The 22,574-nt window shown below is 44.4% G+C and overlaps 1 protein-coding gene across 1 annotated transcript in view; it reads right to left on the bottom strand.

Annotated features, from left to right (window-relative positions):
- The window catches only part of gpr137c (G protein-coupled receptor 137c), a 59,683-nt gene that overhangs the window by 3,896 nt on the left and 33,213 nt on the right, over positions 1-22,574 (bottom strand). The window contains exons 2-6 of the mRNA XM_084181504.1: positions 10,939-10,988; positions 9,454-9,697; positions 8,954-9,103; positions 5,420-5,545; positions 1,285-1,409 (exon numbers count right to left, since the gene is read on the bottom strand). Coding sequence (XP_084037630.1) covers positions 1,285-1,409; positions 5,420-5,545; positions 8,954-9,103; positions 9,454-9,697; positions 10,939-10,988 — 695 coding nt within the window. The remainder of the gene's footprint in view (positions 1-1,284; positions 1,410-5,419; positions 5,546-8,953; positions 9,104-9,453; positions 9,698-10,938; positions 10,989-22,574) is intronic.

The raw sequence follows: 22,574 nt of genomic DNA, 5'->3' as shown, positions 1-22,574 counted from the left end.
CACGCAAGATCTCACCCCGTGGGGTCAAAATGATCACAAGAACGGTGAGCAAAAATCCCAGAACCACACGGGGGGACCTAGTGAATGACCTGCAGAGAGCTGGGACCAAAGTAACAAAGCCAACCATCAGTAACACACTACGCCGCCAGGGACTCAAATCCTGCAGTGCGAGACGTGTCCCCCTGCTTAAGCCAGTACATGTCCAGGCTCGTCTGAAGTGCATTTGGATGATCCAGAAGAGGATTGGGAGAATGTCATATGGTCAGATGAAACCAAAATATAACTTTTTGGTAAAAACTCAACTCGTCATGTTTGGAGGACAAAGAATGCTGAGTTGCATCCAAAGAACACCATACCTACTGTGAAGCATGGGGTTGGAAACATCATGCTTTGGGGCTGTTTTTCTGCAAAGGGACCAGGACGACTGATCCGTGTAAAGGAAAGAATGAATGGGGCCATGTATCGTGAGATTTTGAGTGAAACCCTCCTTCCATCAGCAAGGGCATTGAAGATGAAACGTGGCTGGGTCTTTCAGCATGACAATGATCCCAAACACACCGCCCGGGCAACGAAGGAGTGGCTTCGTAAGAAGCATTTCAAGGTCCTGGAGTGGCCTAGCCAGTCTCCAGATCTCAACCACATAGAAAATCTTTGGAGGGAGTTGAAAGTCTGTGTTGCCCAGCGACAGCCCCAAAACATCACTGCTCTAGAGGAGATCTGCATGGAGGAATGGGCCAAAATACCAGCAACAGTGTGTGAAAACCTTGTGAAGACTTACAGAAAACGTTTGACCTGTGTCATTGCCAACAAAGGGTATATAACAAAGTATTGAGAAACTTTTGTTATTGACCAAATATTTATTTTCCACCATCATATGCCAATAAATTCATTAAAAATCCTACAATGTGATTTTCTGGAAAAAAAATTCTCATGTTGTCTGTCATAGTTGACGTGTACCTATGATGAAAATTACAGGCCTCTCTCATCTTTTTAAGTGGGAGAACTTGCACAATTGGTGGCTGACTAAATACTTTTTTTCCCCACTGTAGGTGACTGTGGGGGTCAATGATGTTACAGGCGATATAGGATGTTACAGGGAAATTTAGTTGGGCGATATAGGATGTTATAGGTGACTGTACAGGCAATACAGGATGGTTTTAGGTGACTGTATACGGACAATATAGGATGCAATATAGGTGACTGTGTACAGGGGATATATGATGTTATAGGTGACTGATTTTACAATATAGAATGTTATAAGTGATAGAGTAGCCTGTTACCCACCATGGTCGATCTGCTCTGGAGTTGATGCTCCTGGACAGGTCGTCATCGCTGTCATACCTCCGGGGGTTATCAAAAAAATAGGCCTTGGAACTGAAGCTGTGACTGTTGATCATTCCTCCTGGTGCCTGGGGAAAAGGACACACTCACAGCTTAATAAGTAATATATGACAAGAAAAACATGCTTAAAGACTTTACATGAACTTATACCATCGTAATAACACTGGAAATACCCTTGTAAGTACATCGTTTTATGTAGCTCAGTTGGTAGAGCATGGCGGTTGCAATGCCAGGGTTGTGGGTTCGATTCCCACGGGGGACCAGTACGAATAAGTATTCAAATGTATGCGCTCACTACTGTAAGATGCTCTGGATGAGAGCATCTGCTAAATGACTAAACTGTCATCATTTGTGTTTCAAAGTCTTCCACCTGTGTGATAAATTAATGTCATACTACACAGAACAAAAATATAAATGCAACAATTTCAAAGATTTTACTGAGTTACAGTTCATATAAGGAAATCAGTCCATTTAAATGAATTCATTAGGCCCTAATCTATGGATTTCACATGACTGGGAATACAGTCTGTTGGTCACAGATATCTTTAAAAAAAAGTTACAGGCGTCGATCAGAAAACCAGCTAGTATCTGGTGTGACCACCATTTTTGCTTCATGCAGCCCTACACATCTCCTTCACATAGAGTTAATCAGGCTGTTGATTGTGACCTGTGGAATGTTGTCCCACTCCTCTTCAATGGCTGTGCGAAGTTGCTGGATATTGGCGGGAATTGGAACACGCTGTCGTACATGTCGATCCAGAGCATCCCAAACATGCTCAATGGGTGACATGTCCGGTGATTATGCAGGCCATGGAAGAACTGGGACATTTTCAGCTTCCAGGAATTGCATACAGATCCTTGTCACATGGGGCCGTGTATTATCATGCTGAAACATGAGGTGATGGCGTCGGATGAATGGCACGACAATGGGCCTCAGAATCTCGTCACGGTATCTCTGTGCATTCAAATTGCCATCGATAAAATGCAATTTTTTTCATTGTCCGTAGCTTATGCCTGCCCATACCTTAACCCAACCGCCACCATGGGGCACTCTGTTCACAACGTTGACATCAGCAAATCGCTCGCCCAGACAAAGCCATACACGCTGTCTGCCATCTGCCCTGTACAGTTGAAACTGGGATTCATCCGTGAAGAGCACACTTCTCCAGCGTGCCATTGGCTATCAAAGGTGAGCATTTGCCCAAAGAACGCCGAAATGCAGATGGGCTTCCCTAGGACGGTTTCTGACAGTTTGTGCAGAAATTATTTGGTTGTGCAAACCCACAGTTTCATCAGCTGTCTGGGTGGCTGGTCTCAGACGATCCCGCAGGTGAAGAAGGTGGAGGTCCTGGGCTGGTGTGGTTACACGTGGTCTGCGGTTGTGAAGCCGGTTGGACGGACTGCCAATTTCTCTAAAATGACATTGGAGGCGGCTTATGGCAGAGAAATGAACATTACATTATCTGGCAACAGCTCTGGTGGACATTCCTGCAGTCAGCATGCCAATTGCACGCTCCCTCAAAACTTGAGACATCTGTGGCATTGTGTTGTGTGACAAAACCGCACATTTTAGAGTGGCCTTTTATTGTCCCCAGCACAAGGTGCACCTGTGTAATGATCATGCTGTTTAATCAGCTTCTTGATATACAACACCTGTCAGGTGGATGGATTATCCTGGCAAAGGAGATGCTCACTAACAGGGATGTAAACAAATTTGTGCACAACATTTGAGAGTAATTTCTGGGATCTTTTATTTCAGCTCATGAAACATGGGACCAACACTTTACATGTTGCGTTTATATTTTTTCTCAGTATAGATGAGATAAACTGATAACAAGATTAAAATAAAGGCCACATAGAACCTCATGCTGTTTTAAGCTACCCCGTACTGAGGTATGTAAATATTTGACTAATATCTGGGCGATATATCTAATTAATTTGATTAATTTGAATGTATGTTTTGGAGCGATATTCCAAATGCCTGTATCGCAGAATGAAGTTTTTTTGTATTTTTCATTTTTATGAGCATTTATGTCCGCTTGTTCACATGTTGTCTTTTTGGTCTCGTATCATTCGCTCCTTCTGTGCTGTGCACCTTCCCATTTACACCAGAGATCTGTATAATGACGAGATGCTCATGTCTCCGCCCTAACAATGGGAGTCGTTGTCCCAAAGGCGGGAAGGCAGGCGACAAGGTTAGGTTGAAAATAAGCGCATAGGGCTTATTTTGGACAGATTTCTGCGAGAGTGAAACCTCTCGCTTCGCCTCTTTCTCCCAAGCCCCCCCCCCCCTTCCACTCACAACAACAAAGATGAGAGATCACTTCTTCCTCTCTAACAAACGGTTTTAACTCGCTATTTGCATTTGAGGTTTGGTCCAACAGAAATCGGTCATATGGACACCGAAACACATAGAGACATTATTTTACTGTAATAGAGGAGAAGTTAACCTTTCGAACCATACCCTGTTTATGTTTCAACTCCTCAAATTTCGAACAGAGCAGACACTACTAAACGGACGTACCAATGAACCATCATTCTGGAAAATGAATGCTAAGTTTGTCTCGTGCGCATTACATTACCACGTATCGCTAACAGCATTTTAGTCAGATAAAGATTGCTATACTAACTGTTTAGTCTGTGTTTTATAAATGTGCAATAAGCATAAAACTATTATATAAGGAATTGGCAACTCGTTCTCATTCTGAGAAATATGGTAGGCCACTTGATTTCAACATCTGAACAAAGTGGACAGGCTAGCATGCTGTTCAAACAGTTGGAGACGGACAGAAGGTTGTGTTCACAACAATTCAACTGTTTTGCCTTGTTAGCTGAATTCAGAGCTTGTGAAATGATACTTAGATCCAAGTTGGCTAAACTTGAAATATAAAGATTAGCTGGCTACTCACTAGCATGTGGGCTTGTGCTTGAGAGATTGTTTATGAGACCAGTGTTAATTTTCTATAATGCCTGCTATTGTCACGACTTCCTCCGAAGCTGCTTCCCCTCCTTGTTCGGGCAGGTTTCGGCGTTCGTCGTCACCGGCCTTCTAGCCACTGCCGCTCCATATCTCATCATTCCATTTGTCTTGTCTTGTCAATTACACACACCTGGTTCATATCCCCTCATTAGTCTGTGTATAAGTGTTCCCTCTGCCCCCTTGTCCTCGATTGAGCTACACGTACTTTGTATTGCCGGGGTTATTTCTCCCCGTGTGCCTGTATTGTGTTCCAGTGCGCCTGTATTACGCCCTGTGCTGTTGACGCTATCCAGCGCAACTGTCACGCCCTGGCTCTGGGACTCTTATATGTTGAGCCAGGGTGTGTAGATTCTATGTGTTTGTGTTTCTATGTTAGGATCTAGTTCTTGTGTATCTATGTTGGCCGGGGTGGTTCTCAATCAGAGGCAACGAGAATCAGCTGTTGCTTGTTGTCTCTGATTGGGAACCATACTTAGGCAGCCTGTTTGGCACAGTGTATTGTGGGATCTTGTTCCGTGTATGGTTTGTGTTTTGTTACCAAGGACTTCACGTATCGTTTTGTTGTTTTGTTCGTGTGGTGAATATTTTATAAAGTATGTTCGCATTCCACGCTGCGCATTGGTCCAATCCTTTCGACGATCGTGACAGCAACTGTGTCCTACGGAATAAACTCTGTATTCTGTGATTTACCCTCCTGCGCCTGACTCCTTCAAATCACACTCTCACAGCTACATTATTAGTGAATGTGCATTATGCATGGTTCTGGTTAAATTTGTAGCATAAAGGGCATTTTTATAGACAGACCTGAAAGCCAGATCAGTGATTATTGCAAAAAAAGCAGGTACAACTATATTGATAAAATAATTACATTATTAGTGGGTCTTATGGTTGTGGAAGGCATATATTCAGCCTAGGTATAATTTCACAAGCTCTGAATTCATTAGATTATTGCTAAATGTTTTAAATGCAGTGTATTTTACCTTTAATTGTACAACAAAGCTTATTTAGAGAAAACATTTAAAAAATAGATATATCGTAAATCGCCCAGCCTTAGCTACTTGATTGACTGGTATACTGTCAGGAAGTCAATTGTCTTACTAGGTTCTGATTGGGCCTCTGTACCCTGAAGAAGACCACGACCAGACTGGTGGGTAGCAGCTCCCAGAAAAAGAGGATGATCCCAAAGATAATGTAGGCCTCTCCACTGATCTTCTCTATGTCTGCCTGGAGGGACAACACACACAGATCCAACAATTAGAGAAATGAAACACAGACAAAATACACACATAGACACACACAAGTGCACATCATATTTTGTCGGCCAAACAGTTCGGACGCTACAGACGATTTTGTGAGAAGACCGATTTTCGGGATGTCTCATGGTCTGTCACCTTTCCCCGCAGATGCGGAAGTGCGACATCGGCGGATGCGGTGGATTGAGATGCATTCCAATGCAAAAAACGGATATCTCTAGCTTAAACTATACATACACACAGTGCATTCGGGAAGTATTCAGACCCCTTTACTTTTTCCACATTTTGTTACGTTACAGCCTTATTCTGAATTGTATTAAATAAAAAAAATCGTCATCAATCTACACACAATACCCGATAATGTCAAAGCAATAACAGGTGTTTAGAAATTTTTGCAAATGTATTAAAAAGAAAAAACAGAAATACCCAGAAATACATAAGTATTCAGACCCTTTGCTATGAGACTCGAAATTGAGCTCAGGTGCATCCTGTTTCCATTGATCATCCTTGAGATGTTTCTACAACTTTTGATTGGAGTCCACCTGTGGTAAATTTAATTGTTTGGCCATGATTTGGAAAAGGCACACACCTGTCTATACAAGGTCCCACAGTTGACAGTGCATGTCAGAGCAAAAACCAAACCATGAGGTCTAAGGAATTGTCTGTAAAGCTCCGAGACAGGATTGTGTCGAGGCACAGATCTGGGGAAGGGTACAAAAACATTTCTGCAGCATTGAAGGTCCCAAAGAACACAGTGGCCTCCATCATTCTTAAATGGAAGAAGTTTGGAACCACCAAGACTCTTCCTAGAGCTGGCCGCCCGGCCAAACTGAGCAATCGGGGGAGAAGGGCCTTGGTCTGTGGAGATGGGAGAACCTTCCAGAAGGATAACCATCTCTGCAGCACTGCACCAATCAGGCCTTTATGGTAGAGTGGCCAGACGGAAGCCACTCCTCAGTAAAAGGCACATGACAGCCCACTTGGAGTTTGCCAAAAGGCACCTAAAGGATTCTCTGACCATGAGAAACAACATTCTCTGGTCTGATGAAACCAAGATTGAACTATTTGACCTGAATGCCAAGCGTCACATCTGGAGGAAACCTGGCACCATCCCTACGGTGAAGCATGGTGGTGGCAGCTTCATGCTGTGGGGATGTTTTTCAGCGGCAGGGACTGGGAGACTAGTCAGGATCGAGGCAAAGATAAATGGAGCAAAGAGATCCTTGATGAAAACCTGCTCCAGAGCGCTAAGGACCTCAGACTGGGGCGAAGGTTCACCTTCCAACAGGACAACGACCCTAAGCACACAGCCAAGACAACACAGTAGTGGCTTCGGGACAAGTCTATGAATGTCCTTGAGTGGCGCAGCCAGAGCCCAGACTTGAACCCAATCGAACATCTCTGGAGAGACCTGCAAATAGCTGTGCAGCAACACTCACTGACAGAGCTTGAGAGGATCTGCAGAGAAGAATGGGAGAAACTCCCCAAATACAGGTGTGACAAGCTTATAGCATAATACCCAAGAAGACTCAAGGCTGTAAACGCTGCCAAAGGTGCTTCAACAAAGTACTGAGTAAAGGGTCTGAATACTTATGCAAATGTGATTTTTCAGTTTTGTATTTTATATACATTTGCTAAAATGTCTAAAACCGTGTTTTTGCTTTGTCATTATGGGGTATAGTGTGTAGATTGATGAGGGAAAAAAAACGTAACAAAATGTGGAAAAGGTCAAGGTGTCTGAGAATTTCTCTACCATAAGCCACCTCCAACGTCGTTTTAGAGAATTTGGCAGTATGTCAAACCAGACTCACAACCGCAGACCACTTGTAACCACGCCAGCCAAGGCCCTCCACATCTGGCTTCTTCACCTGCGAGATCGTCTGAGATCAGCCACCCGGACACCTGATGAAACTGAGGAGTATTTCCGTCTGTATTAAATACCCTTTTGTGGGGGAAAAACTATTTCTGATTGGCTGGGCCTGGCTCCCCAGTGGGTAGGCCTGGCTCCCAAGTGGGTGGGCCTATGCCCTCCCAGGCCCACCCATGGCTGTGCCCCTGCCCAGTCATGTGAAATCCATAGATTAAGGCCTCGTTTATTTATTTCAATTGACTGATTTCAGAAAAATCATAAAAATTGTTGAATGTTGCATTTATATTTTTGTTTTAGTATTGTTTGCGACTGCTCCAAAAAAAAATTGGGTCAGCCCTACAACTGAGACAGAAATATACGTATGTGTTTGTGATGGATAAACATGCACACTTACTCAATAAGACACATTTAAACCAATAAACCAAGACAGACAGTCACCCAAACACACACAGTGACCTCAGATTGGCCTAGGGAACTAGGAAAACCTCCAGTACAGGGCTGTCTGTCTCAGGGGTTGAGACCAGATCTAGGTCACTAGCACCAGGCAGCCCTTGGCTGTGCTCCCCCCTTCTCCTCGCCTGGCCTTGCTGGGTTATTTATAGACAAACAAAGACCTTTCCCCCACAGAGCCCATATCCTCCCAAATCCCATCAAATGGATTGTTGCTGCAGAAGCCACAGAGCTCTCAGCCACTCAGCAAACAGATCTGGATAGAATGGCTCTGTCATCAAGGTCTTCTGGACTGAGTGAACTCAAGCCAAGTGTCAACTTAGAAGGGAGACTAGCGAGAATGGTCATAAATATGGGATGTATGCACAGATACACACAGAGGGACTCAACACACATACTGTCCATATAGTGCTCGTCCTTAAAGAACTAACAACCAGATTTTGTGGAAAGATGAGAAAGTATGAATTCACTTATCAAAATGAAATTATCATTGAAAACATGCTATTTCTACCAGTAAATGTGTGTTTTAGTGTTGTATTCTTTGGCAGCTGTGGTATAAGTGGGATTAACGCTTAAACCTAGAGCCATATAAAAGAGTTTAGTGTTCACAGGCACAAACAACACATGCACCCACACAGACATAAACGCTCATAGGAGCGTACGTGTGCACAGACACACACACAGAGTCATGTCAAAACAGACATATTATACATTGACACTTAAATTGGGCATACATGTTGAGACAGAGAAAACAAAAAAAAAGCCTAATCATACAGACACCGACACACATACACACACACACACACACACAGTCAGTGTTTGCAGACTGATCAGCCCTATAATAGATGATGAATTATGTCAGACAGCCGGGGTGTGTGTGTTTGGCAGGCAGCACAGCAAGCTTTGAATATCTAAGACAGCAGGGTTCACTGAAGGTTTAACAGGCCTGACACACACACACACACGCCCCTAGTCTTCTCACAGTGACTTAACACTAACAATCTTCATGATCATCGTCAACATTTTACGTGTGTGTATTCCTAAACACGGCTAGCCTACCTGGTCAGAGACGTTGTACCAGCTGTAGTTAAAGGCGCTGGGCCGGTTCTCTGGAGAGAGAGCCACCACCACCAGGTTATAGCCGGCCCTGGACGTGTACAGGAGGATGACTGCAGCACCTATGGCAGTAGCTTGGCACACTGACGTACCCTACAGCGAGAGGTAGGGAGGGAAGGAGAGAGAGAGTATTGCATTTACATTTTTAGATTTTAGTCATTTAGCAGACACTCTTGTCCAGAGTGACTTATAGGAGTAATTAGGGTTAAGTGCCTTGCTCAAGGGCACAGACTTTTCACCTAGTCAGCTCGGGGATTCGAACCAGCGACCTTTCAGTTACTGGCCCAATGCTCTTAACCGCTTGGCTACCTACTGTATGGTGCACCTCTAGAGCACTAAGGGACGATAAAGATGGATTGCTTGATTAATCAATTAATTGATTGATTAAGTGACTTATTGGCTAATTGATTGATGTAATGCTTGATTGATGGACCGTCCAGTACCTTGGACTCGAGGTAGACGTTGGACGAGGACATCTTGGCAATCTTGAAGATGCACACGGCCAGCGAGATGGCGCAGAGTATGAAGAGGCTGTCGTTGACCAGCACCCGGGCCAGCACCACCTGCCGCACCTCTGCCTCGCCCGCCTCACCCCCCCCTATACCCCCCTGCACCAGCATGGCGCATGTCAGGTTTACCACGAGGAAGAAAAGGCTGGCAATGATGAATGCCAGACGCATGGGCACCCTGCGAAAAAAACACAATTATAGGTGGTACAGAACTAGCTTACTACACACAACATGACAATAATTCTACACAAACAACAAATTAATAAAGCTTAAAACACCCCAAACCCCATCCCATTCTACTGCATTGGCTCAGTCAATCTTCCCAGTTCCCTCTCTCGCCTCCTCCACCTGCTCTTCTCCTCTCTTCCTTTACACCCTCCCCCCTTGTGTGTATGTGTTGTGTTTGTGAATGTGTGTGTGTGCATTTGTGCGTGTGTGTGTGCCTACGTGTGTGGTGCGGGGGATTGTAGAGGACTGGGATAGAAAGGGGGAGGAGGGTGTGTGGTGGATTTGGGGATTTGAGCTTGCAGCTTTTCACTTCGCATCAGACATTAATCGGCTGGGTGATCAAAGTGCTCATTAGTCCAGAAATTCGGACCCCACCTTCCCCGTCCACATCAAACAGCCCAGGGTGGAGACAGCTGAGACGGAGCTCAGAGGCATTATTAGACTTCATCAAGGTTACTGGACAGTCCATTCCACTGTATCTACAATAATACACTCTAGGCATACAGTGAACGTCAGTCATTGATTCTGTACACAGATCTTGCCAACTTGGTTTTGAAACTAGGGCTCTGAGTATCTGAACAAGAGCCATGTTGGCACCAAAGGTTTGAACGATCCCATTCTAGTAAGAACGTACTAGATTGTCGTTTTCATGTTATGTTATTCCCATAGAGTGATTTACAATTTGCAGAAATGGTAGCAACTGCAATGCATCAACCTTTTTTCCCTTAGTGACAGATGACCGAGAAAGGACTGGTGCCCCGTTAATAATTTCATAGTAATACGTGTACCCAGTGCCCAGTGTGAGGAACTCAGTAGTCCATAACAGTTCAGTATTATAGACGGACGGACAGTAAAAAGATTCAACATTGTTCAACATATGACATTATAACGGCACGTCGCTACACAGATGACCGGTACATTTTGGGAGGTTTGGAGGGGGAGGGGGGTTTGACAAGGTCCCACCATAATACTTTATTTTGTGTCTTTGCAAACAGCCATGACATTTCAACTCTCCTGGCATCGTTTAAGAAAACACTATCGATTCCCATACACCAGCATTCATTTGGGTTATTGGCCATTTGATGCCCTCCTGCCCAACATCCTCTCCCTACTTTGTCCCTCGCCTCACCCCACCCACCATAGACCCAGTTAGACTAACCCAAACATGGAGTCAGCAAAAATTCCACTAACTTGTATTTGTTGAGCTCCGGAGAATATTTTGCTTTGGCTTTAAACATTACCTGGGGAGACAGAGAAGGGACACATTGTTATTAACAGTTGACTCATCATTAAACATTCACACAGTGATATTGCTGAGGAGCACAGAAAAGCATGTGCGACGGCCGATATGTGGAGGCTGACTCAAAATAGCCGCCAACGTGAATCACAAAGTTGGGTGCCGGGCCGGTGGGCTACGAAAGGGGGTAAAGCGTTGAATACATGCAATCAGTATTAGGTCTTCAAAATACTTTTCACTCTATTGAGCTGAACAGAGCTGAGTCCAACCAAGCTGTACTGAGCTGGCCTGATTTAACATCCACGGTCCACCATGCAGTGAGGGAAAAAAGTATTTGATCCCCTGCTGATTTTGCACGTTTGCCCACTGACAAAGACATGATCAGTCTATAATTTTAATGGTAGGTTTATTTGAACAGTGAGAGACAGAATAACAACAAAAATATCCAGAAAAACGCATGTCAAAAATGTTATAAATTGATTTGCATTTTAATGAGGGAAATAAGTATTTGACCCCTCTGCAAAACATGACTTAGTAATTGGTGGAAAAACCCTTGTTGGCAATAACAGAGGTCAGACGTTTCTTGTAGTTGGCCACCAGGTTTGCACACATCTCAGGAGGGATTTTGTCCCACTCCTCTTTGCAGATCTTCTCCAAGTCATTAAGGTTTCGAGGCTGACGTTTGGCAACTCGAACCTTCAGCTCCCTCCACAGATTTTCTATGGGATTAAGGTATGGAGACTGGCTAGGCCACTCCAGGACCTTAATGTGCTTCTTCTTGAGCCACTCCTTTGTTGCCTTGGCCGTGTGTTTTGGGTCATTGTCATGCTGGAATACCCATCCACGACCCATTTTCAATGTCCTGGCTGAGGGAAGGAGGTTCTCACCCAAGATTTGACGGTACATTGCGCCGTCCATCGTCCCTTTGATGCGGTGAAGTTGTCCTGTCCCCTTAGCAGAAAAACACCCCCAATACATAATGTTTCCACCTCCATGTTTGACGGTGGGGATGGTGTTCTTAGGGTCATAGGCAGCATTCCTCCTCCTCCAAACACGGCGAGTTGAGTTGATGCCAAAGAGCTCGATTTTGGTCTCATCTGACCACAACACTTTCACGCAGTTCTCCTCTGAATCATTCAGATGTTCATTGGCAAACTTCAGACGGGCCTGTATATGTGCTTTCTTGAGCAGGGGGACCTTGCGGGCGCTGCAGGATTTCAGTCCTTCACGTAGTGTTTTACCAATTGTTTTCTTGGTGACTATGGTCCCAGCTGCCTTGAGATCATTACCAAGATCCTCCCGTGTAGTTCTGGGCTGATTCCTCACCGTTCTCATGATCATTGCAACTCCACGAGGTGAGAATCTCCCGAGTGGCGCAGTGGTCTAAGGCACTGTATTGCAGTGCTAGCTGTGCCACTAGAGATCCTGGTTCGAATCCAGGCTCTGTCGTAGCCGGCCGCGACCGGGAGACCCATGGGGCGGCGCACAATTGGCCCAGCGTCGTCCAGGATAGGGGAGGGAATGGCCGGCAGGGATGTAGCTCAGTTGGTTGAGCATGGCGTTTGCAACGCCTGGGTTGTGGGTTCAATTCCCACGGGGGGCCAGTAAAATATATATATATATATATATAAAGAATAATAATGTATGCACTCACTAACTGTAAGTCGCTCTGGATAAGAGCGTCTGCTAAATGAAAAATGAAAATGTGAGATCTTGCATGGAGCCCCAGGCCAAGGGACATTGACAGTTATTTTGTGTTTCTTCCATTTGCGAATAATCGCACCAACTGTTGTCACCTTCTCACCAAGCTGCTTGGCGATGGTCTTGTAGCCAATTCCAGCCTTGTGTAGGTCTACAATCTTGTCCCTGACATCCTTGGAGAGCTCTTTGGTCTTGGGCATGGTGGAGAGTTTGGAATGTGATTGATTTTTTGCTTCTGTGGACAGGTGTCTTTTATACAGGTAACAAACTGAGATTAAGAGTGTGCTCCTATTCTCAGCTCGTTACCTGTCAACAAAAAAACCTGGGAGCCAGAAATCTTTCTGATTGAGAGGGGGTGAAATACTTCTTTCCCTCATTAAAATGCAAATCAATTTATAACATTTTGACATGCTTTTTTCTGGATTTTTTTGTTGTTATTCTGTCTCTCACTGTTCAAATAAACCTACCATTAAAATTATAGACTGATCATTTCTTTGTCAGTGGGCAAACGTACAAAATCAGCAGGGGATCAAATAATGTTTTCCTTCACTGTAGTTGCTGGTTGCTGACAATGTGAAAAGAAAATATCCAAGCCAGTACAGTTTGGGATGGCACAATAGTTTGAAAAGGGTACAATTCTGGGGACAAAGGAGACCTCAACCATTCCGCAACATCTGCGGACTGACCGTCGGGGGAGGCAGACGCCGATGGGGTTAAGGTCTCTAGTGACAGTGCCTTGGCGTTCTGCCACAGAGGCTTGTTGAGAAATTACCAAGTCAGCGTCTATAACCGAGCTTGTGCCCAGATAGGCCTAAAATCTGGGCTAAATCTGTGGGGCTGGCTGGAAGCCAGATGAAGAGAGGGGAGGCAGCGGGGGAGACAGACTCGTCTCCTCTTCCCTCCCCTCTTTACTCTCCTCCACCTCTGTCCCTTCCCTTCGCTCTAATCCTCACTGATGAAGCAGTCCCAGAGCAAAAATAGGTGATTGTCTCGGACTGTGCCATGTGACAACATAACGCCTTTAAAATTCTGAGGGTGATTCATTTTCATTGTTTCATCATTTCTGCACTTTGCACAATTATTTTGCACTATGGCAATGTTGCCCTGAATCTCTAACAGAGATTCTAACAAAACATCACCAAAAAAGACACAGATGCAATCATGATGAAAGAGATCCAGAAAACTCTCACAGATGCTTCTCCCATATCAATGGTCTTCAAAGCAGGCCATTTCACGCTGTTATTATCAGTACCCCCTGAAGGAGCTCTGTCTGGGGAACCTTTGATATCTGACTGATTTGTGGTGAAGTTCCTGTACAATGGGTTCCCAACACTTGTTTCCCTGGCAGAGCTATATCTCTGTGTGTGTGTGTGTGAGCAATATTTTTTATTATTTTATTTTATTTCACCTTTATTTAACCAGGTAAGCCAGTTGAGAACAAGTTCTCATTTACAACTGCGACCTGGCAAGATAAAGCAAAGCAGTGCGATAAAAACAACAACACAGAGTTACATATGGGGTAAAACAAAACATAAAGTCAAAAATACAACAGAAAATATATATACAGTGTGTGCAAATGTAGCAAGTTATGGAGGTAAGGCAATAAATAGGCTATAGTGCAAAATAATTACAATTAGTATTAACACTGGAATGATAGATGTGCAAGAGATGATGTGCAAATAGAGATACTGGGGTGCAAATGAGCAAAATAAATAACAATATGGGGATGAGGTAGTTGGGTGGGCGACGAATATGTTGTAGTGAGGACCAGCCAACAAGAGCGTACAGGTCACAGTGGTGGGTAGTATATGGGGCTTTGGTGACAAAACGGATGGCACTGTGATAGACAACATCCAATTTGCTGAGTAGAGTGTTGGAGGCTATTTTGTAAATGACATCGCCGAAGTCAAGGATCGGTATAGTCAAGGATAGTCAGTTTTACGAGGGCATGTTTGGCAGCATGAGTGAAGGAGGCTTTGTTGCGAAATAGGAAGCTGATTCTAGATTTAACTTTGGATTGGAGATTCTTAATGTGAGTCTGGAAGGAGAGTTTAGAGTCTAACCAGACACCTAGGTATTTGTAGTTGTCCACATACTCTAGGTCAGACCCGTCGAGAGTAGTGATTCTAGTCGGGTGGGCGGGTGCCAGCAGCGTTCGATTGAAGAGCATGCATTTAGTTTTACTAGTGTTTAAGAGCAGTTGGAGGCTACTGAAGGAGTGTTGTATGGCATTGAAGCTCATTTGGAGGTTTGTTAACACAGTGTCCAATGAAGGGCCATATGTATAAAAAATGGTGTCGTCTGCGTAGAGGTGAATCTGAGAGACACCAGCAGCAAGAGCGACATCATTGATATACACAGAGAAAAGAGTCGGCCCAAGAATTGAACCCTGTGGCACCCCCATAGAGACTGCCATAGGTCCAGACAACAGGCCCTCCGATTTGACACATTGAACTCTATCTGAGAAGTAGTTGGTGAACCAGGCGAGGCAGTCATTTGAGTAACCAAGGCTATTTAGTCTGCCAATAAGAATGCGGTGGTTGACAGAGTCGAAAGCCTTGGCCAGGTCGATGAAGACGGCTGCACAGTACTGGGGGGCATGGGCAAGTTGCAGCGGAGGGTGCAGAGCTGGTGGCTGGGGTAGTGGTATCCAGGTGGAAAGCATGGCCAGCTGTAGCAAAAGGCTTGTTGAAATTCTAGATTATTGTAGATTTATCGGTGGTGATAGTGTTTCCTAGCCTCAGTGCAGTGGGCAGCTGGGAGGAGGTGCTCTTATTCTTTACAGTGTCCCAAAACTTTACAGTGTCCCAAAACTTTTTGGAGTTAGTGCTACAGGATGCAAATTTCTGTTTGACAAAGCTAGCCTTTGCTTTCCTAACTGCTTGTGTATATTGGTTCCTGACTTCCCTGAAAAGTTGCATATTGCGGGGGCTATTTGATGCTAATGCAGTACGCCACAGCATGTTTTTGTGCTGGTCAAGGGCAGTCAAGTCTGAGGAGAACCAGGGGCTATATCTGTTCTTAGTTCTGTATTTTTTGAATGGTGCATGTTTATTTAAGATTGAGAGGAAATTACTTTTAAAGAACAACCAGGCATCCTCTACTGACGGAATGAGATCTATATCCATCCAGGATACCTGGGCCAGGTCAATTAGGAAGGCCTGCTCGCTAAAGTGTTTTAGGGAGCGTTTGACAGTGATGAGGGGTGGTCGTTTGACCACGGACCCGTTACGGACGCAGGCAATAAGGCAGTGATCGCTGAGATCCTGGTTGAAGACAGCGGAGGTGTATTTAGAGGGTAAGTTAGTCAGGATGAGATCTATGAGGGTACCCATGTTTACCGATTTAGGGTTGTACCTGGCAGGTTCGTTGATAATTTGTGTGAGATTGAGGGCATCTAGTTTGGATTGTAGGATGGCCGGGGTGTTATGCATATCCCATTTTAGGTCACCAAGCAGGACGAACTCTGAGGATAAATGGGGGGGCAATCAATTCACATATGGTATCCAGGGCACAGCTGGGGGCTGACGGGGGTCTGTAGCAAGGGGCAACAGTGAGAGACTTATTTCTGGAAAGGTGGATTTTTAGAAGTAGAAGCTCAAACTGTTTGGGCACAGACCTGGATAGTATGATAGAGCTCTGCGGGCTATCTCTACAGTAGATTGCAACTCCACCCTCTTTGGCAGTTCTATCTAGACGGAAAATGTTGTAGTTGGGGATGGAAATTTCAGAATTTTTGGTGGCCTTCCTAAGCCAGGATTCAGACACTGCTAGAACATCAGGGTTGGCGGAGTGTGCTAACGCAGTGAATAACTCAAACTTAGGAAGTAGACTTCTGATGTTAACGTGCAGAAAAACAAGGCTTTTACGGTTACAGAAGTCAACAAATGATAGCTCCTGGGGAGTAAGAGTGATACTGGGGGCTGCAGGGCCTGGCCTCTACATCACCAGAGGAACAGAGGAGGACTAGAATAAGGATACGGCTAAAGGCTTTAAGAACTGGTCTTCTAGTGCGTTGGGTACAGAGAATAAAGGGGGCAGATTTCCGGGCGTTGTAGAAAAGATTCAGGGCATTATGTACAGACAAGGATATGGAAGGATATGAGTACAGTGGAGGTAAACCTAAGCGTTGGGTAACAATGAAAGAGATAGCATTACTGGAGGCACCGATTGAGCCGGTCTCGGCGTGTATGGGGGGTGGAACAAAGGAACTATTTGAGGCAGTTTGAGAGGGACTTGGGGTTCTACAGTGAAATTGTATAATAAGAACTAACCCAAACAGCAATAGGCTAGGCATATTGACATGGGAGAGAGGCATAACGCAATCACAGGTGTTATTAGAGAGAGCTAAGACAACAACTGGTAATGGCGATAAAGTTTGGGCTGAGGCTAAACAGAATAAACAGGACAGGGTACCGTGTAAAGAAACAGTCCAGCAGGCATCAGCTGTGCAGCTGAGTGATCATAAGGTCCAGTGAACAGCAATATGTAAGTCCGAGAGCAGTTCAAATGGGTGCTTCAGCACAGCAAGCAGGAAGCACGGTTGTAGTTTGAGTGTGCTAGCGGGCCGGGGCTAGCAGATGGATCTTCGTGGTCATCGCAACGGGAAGCCTGTTGAAACCACAGACGATTACGTTGGCAGACCAGTCGTGAAGGATCGGCAGGGCTCCGTGTCGACTCTAGGAGGTCCCGTCCGGTTGACAGAGAGGTAGATAGCCGGGAGATGTGCTTGGCTCAAGGCTAGCTCAAGGCTGATTAGCCAACAACAACGTTCATATGGTTGCAGCTAGCTAGTTGCGATAATCCAGTCTAGTGATTCAGTGATTCCGGCAGAAAATCCGATAGGTTCTGGGTCGATAACTCGCTGTGCAGACAGTGCAGACTGGCCGATAATAGTCCAGACTAGAGCTGGCTGGTAGGTAGTGCAGGCCACGGACAATGGAGAAAAAGCCGCTAACGGTGGCTAATAGCAAGTAGCTAGTTAGCTGGTTAGCTGGCTACTCCCGTCCGGTAGACAGAGAGGCAAATAGCCGGGGCTAGCTCAAGGCTAACTGGTGCTACGGGGGCAGTGGTGATTAGCCTACAGCAACATCCATTCGACATCCATTCGGTTGCGGCTAGCTAGATCTGGTGTTAAGGTCCAGTGATTCAGTTATTCCGGCAGAAAATCCAATGTTCTGGGTGAAAACCGCTAACGGTGGCTAATAGCAAGTAGTTAGTTAGCTAGTTAGCTGGCTGGCTAGTTTCAACTGGAGATTCTAGATAAAGGTGAGTAAATAATAGAATCCGTTCCACATTGAGTGAAGCGGGTTGCAGGAAAGTATATTTAGTAGAAGGATGAAAAGTGTGATAGGGAAATATATACGTAAAATACAAAAAAAATACAAAAAACTGGCTATTTACATGGACACACAAGAGAACACGACCGCACTGCTACGTTATCTTGGAACGGAATAGAGAGAAAGAGAGAGAAAAATTATGTGTGAGCAAAAAAGAGAGCGAGTGTGTGTCTGAGAAGGTTACTGAGGACAGTTGAGTGACACGCCTTACAAGATATTTGACACATTTTGAGTGAATCAACACCCACTGCGAATCTAGAAATATAGCAAGCCACACACACAAACACCTTCAAGGCTTCAATATTCACACACTGTAAGTATAAAACAAACAGGTAACACTTTATTTGGATAGTCCGTCTGTAACCTTGTTGACAGCTTCGCAAGCACTCAGCTCTCTTCATTGTGTATTTGTTTGTGTTTCTCTAGACACTCATCCTCATGCAAGGGACCGTGATTCTAATTAGAATCTACAAACTGACTCTTGCACAAAAAAGTGAGAAAAAAAAATGTTGGTCTGGCATTTATATTCTAACATTTATAGGGGTGTCCAGTGTCCACATTACTGTCCTGATTTGTTATGGGAATGCCCAGCACCCCCAGAAACTGAACTTTTCTTGCAAAGGGACCTCTAATACTCTTTTCACACTACTGAGCCGAGCCAAGCTGTACTACGCTGGCTTGCACACATCCACCATAGTTGCTGGAAAGTATAATGTGAAGCAAAAACAGAGTCAGCATCATACGAATTCGGATCAGCACAAGTGTGAAAAGGGTAAAATAGGGGCACAAAACATCAGTATCCTCCCTAAAAATGGAAGCCAGGACCAGGGCTGAAGGAGGTTCCAGAATGTGGAGAGGGTAGAAGGGTGCTGAGCTAGTCCACTTAGGGAGCACCTGTGAAATTCACAGTCCGTGTCGAAATTCCCTGACACCTTTGGGAGAGAACGAGAGGGTTCGGATTCCACGGCACTGAACTCTACACATCACCTGATGCTGACAGTTATTTATTGGAGAGGGCATCGATAAGTGTTTGTGTGTGTGTGAGCCTAAAATGTAGTGTGCTCTAAAGTACATACTTTGGAAACGACCATGTTCAGAGTTCATGAGCATGCATTGTGTGTGTGTGTGTGTGTGTGTAATGTAATCATGTGTTGAAAAATTACCCAGTTCTGAGAATGTGTACCGGTTTATGCGTCTGTATCTGAATGTTTCTGTACATGTCTGTGTAAGTGTGTGTGTGTGTGTGTGCATGTGTGTCTATGTGTGCATCTGAATGTTCCTCTTCATGTCTGTGTCAGAGTGTTTGTGTCAGTCAGTGTCAGTGTGTTGAGGGGGTTTGGGGAAGGATTAACACCTGTGTAGTGGAGGTTTCCCAGTCTCTCCAGCCTGCCAGTCAGCCAGCCAGTCAACCAGGCGGAAAGCCTGAAGCTAATCTGATTGCAGACTAAGGCTGGACTGGGCCAGACAGAGAGAGGGCTGAGGAGGGGGGAGGCAGGCCAGGCAACAAAGCTGGGAAAGAAGGGTTAGTAATCAGGGGCGTCATGCACCCCAAAAATCTGAGGGGGCACAAAGTACGTGAGGATGGCTGGGGGATGGACCTGAGGGGGGCTCAAAAATGAAAATAAATCCCTTTTACATTTACATTATTTAGCAGACGCTCTTATCCAGAGCGACTTACAGGAGCAATTAGGGTTAAGTGCCTTGCTCAAGGGCACATCAACAGATTTTTCACCTAGTTGGCTCGGGGATTAGAACCAGCGACCTTTCGGTTACTGGCACAACACTCTTAACCACTAAGCTACCTGCCGCCCCCTTTTCCTGCAATCTAGAGCCATAATCATTATGCTTAATTCTATGTCAAAAATGTTTACTTTTCTGTATATCTATTTTTATAAAGAAACTAAATATGCTTCTCTGCAACTCTGCTAAAATCTGGGTGAAAGATCGAAAGGAATGTGAGTCTTTTTCAGTACATTAAATAATTGCTTGCTTCTACCAAGTCTACCAACCTTGCCAGCAGGTATGCCAGCTAAGATAGTTAGACAAGCTAGCTACTCTAACATCATTGATAGCCTGAAATGGCTTCTTGGTAGCTAGTTATGAGGTTGGGAGATTGGGAACTTATGTGGGCTAGTTAAAGTCAACTTCATAAAATGTCTAGGTGGCTAGTAGTATTACAGAGAAACAATTTTTTTTATATATATATATATTTTTTTTAACAGGACAAATCTGAACAGGACACCTTTTTTAAACATGCCCCCTATGGGCATGACACCTCTGTTAGTAATTCCTGCTTTTGCCCTTTGCCACTAGCCTGGGTGTTCACCATTCCATTTTGAGAGTGAAACAATTGCGAAACGGAGCAATATTTAATTTGTATTTCAGCCTGATACAAAAATTCTCTGACTCCTGGGCTAGGCTTACTCATCTACAACACTGGGTATTGGTTTGTTAACGTTGTTACAGTAAACATTAAAGTGTCAGGTTTTTCACCTGATTCTTAGCATAGATGGTAGGCAATGTTCCCTCTAAGCTACGCGCGTGAGCAGAATAAATATCAGCCCATGGAGAGAAGCACGAGATTGAACTTCACTCAACTTTCTAGAGTTTTCCCCGTTAGTTAACACTATCAAAGTTTCCCTTTACTGTGGCAATTGTGATCGGATCAGCACAATATTAGCCACTTTCAATGCAACATACCGAAACAAAACAAACTATGCAAGAGATGTTGTTGTAGGCAGAACGCATCTGAGTAGGATTCTATTGTGCATTACTCAGCCCGTAGACCCGTGCAGCATAACCAATCAGAGCTGCAGTAGGCCTATATGCAAATGACCATTGCCATATTTGGATCTGTACCATTTACTTTGAACTGGACTGTGTTCACAGCTGTGGTCCTGAGTAGATGCACTTCTTTTGAGATCAAAGAAAGAGCTGCATGTAGCCACCTGTGCACATTTGTTCATATCCTTTGCTAGTTAGTGATTTATTAGCCCAGTTACAGATAATTTGTAGTCAGCAATAGGGGAGTGATTGCTTCCTACAAGAACACAAAACGTGTGCATTTCTAGACATCTTTGAAAAGCGAGTCAGCTAAATAGCTTTTTTTTGTCTTAAAGGGGCAGTGTTGTATTTTGAGACAGGCTTGAATAAGCTAAGTAACCAATAGGCAGAGGGTAGCATAATTTGTCTGATTCTCTGTAATAATGGTATGGGAATAATAATGCATTTAATTTTGTAAAGTGGTTTCTTCCATTAAACAACACAACAGCATTTTCAGTCACCTCCTTGTCTGAAGGACAAGTGGATGAACAGGCCTAAATTGAACACCACACATTGGCTGCTACTGTAGGCTGAATGATAGAATAGCTATTTCTATGTTAAAATGTTATGGGATGCATTTTCTCCATTGTTGTTGATGGTAGGCCACTCTGGTAGGCTTACATTATGATCAAATAGCCACAGTAGCCTACTTGGTCAATGTTAAAACTGTAACTTAAAGCGGGTACAGTTGCACAGAATTTTCACAACATTCAAGTTTGCGCTCAGCAGACCTGAAATTAGCTCAGTGCCGAAAAAGATTAGAGGGAACATAGGAGGTAGGCTTTTTTTCTTGGGTGTCTCATCGGAAACTAAAACATCCTGCGAAGATCCATGAGAAAGAACCGCTAAGGTTCTAGGATGGTAGTGTAAAACAGTATTGCAATGGGGTCATACAAGGATTGGGTGGGTAGAGTGGTCAGTCACTCTTCAAAAACAGATTTTTCTCTCATTGAGGCTAACTCAGATAAACAGAAGTTCAATAGAAAACAGACAGCAGGAAGGTTAGAGAGATGTCAGGATTCAGGAATGTGTTCTAAGTCTAGAGCAGTGGTTCCCAACCTTTTTCAAATCGTGGCACATCTTGATGGTTCTATGAGTTCGATAGTTGCCATGGCGCCATAGTAGCAGCCTAGGCAGAGAGCTATTAAAAATAAATAAATAAAATATTAACTTTTACTTTGTTCAATTATTTAGTATTGATTATAAATATAATTGATCCACAGTGTTTTAAAACTGTCTAGTCAGTTGGTTTGCTAAGACAACTGAGAGGCCAGCTAACTAGCTACTTAGTCATTGTTTTTATTTGAACAAGAACAGAAGAATTGGTTTGGAGATTGCAAAAGCTTGTTGAAATCTCCCGAGTGGTTCCTCCAAGATGGACTTTTCCAGTAACTGATGTGCAGTGATCCTTTGGCGCCCTAGCGGTGCTTAGATGGCATCACCCAGCAGAGTGCTACATGATGTTGGAGGAGTAGTTTACCACAGAGCCTACAGAGAGGCTAGGGATGGCAAGGAGGTGCCCTGATCACCGGCTCCAGACGTGTCTTCCTGACGTCTCTCACGTCAGGAATTTGTTTAAATCCCTGTTAGTGAGCATTTCTCCTTTGCCAAGATAATCCTGACAGCAGCAGTAAAATAACAGTAGCGAGGCTATATACAGAGGGTACCGGTACAGAGTCAATGTGCAGGGGCATAGGTTAGTTGAGGTAATTTAGGTAATATGTACA

This window comes from Coregonus lavaretus (assembly GCF_964263955.1).
Source record: "Coregonus lavaretus genome assembly, chromosome: 18".
Lineage (NCBI taxonomy): Eukaryota > Metazoa > Chordata > Actinopteri > Salmoniformes > Salmonidae > Coregonus > Coregonus lavaretus.
The sequence above is the reverse complement of the archived record's forward strand: the minus strand, read 5'-3'. Positions and strand labels throughout refer to the sequence as shown.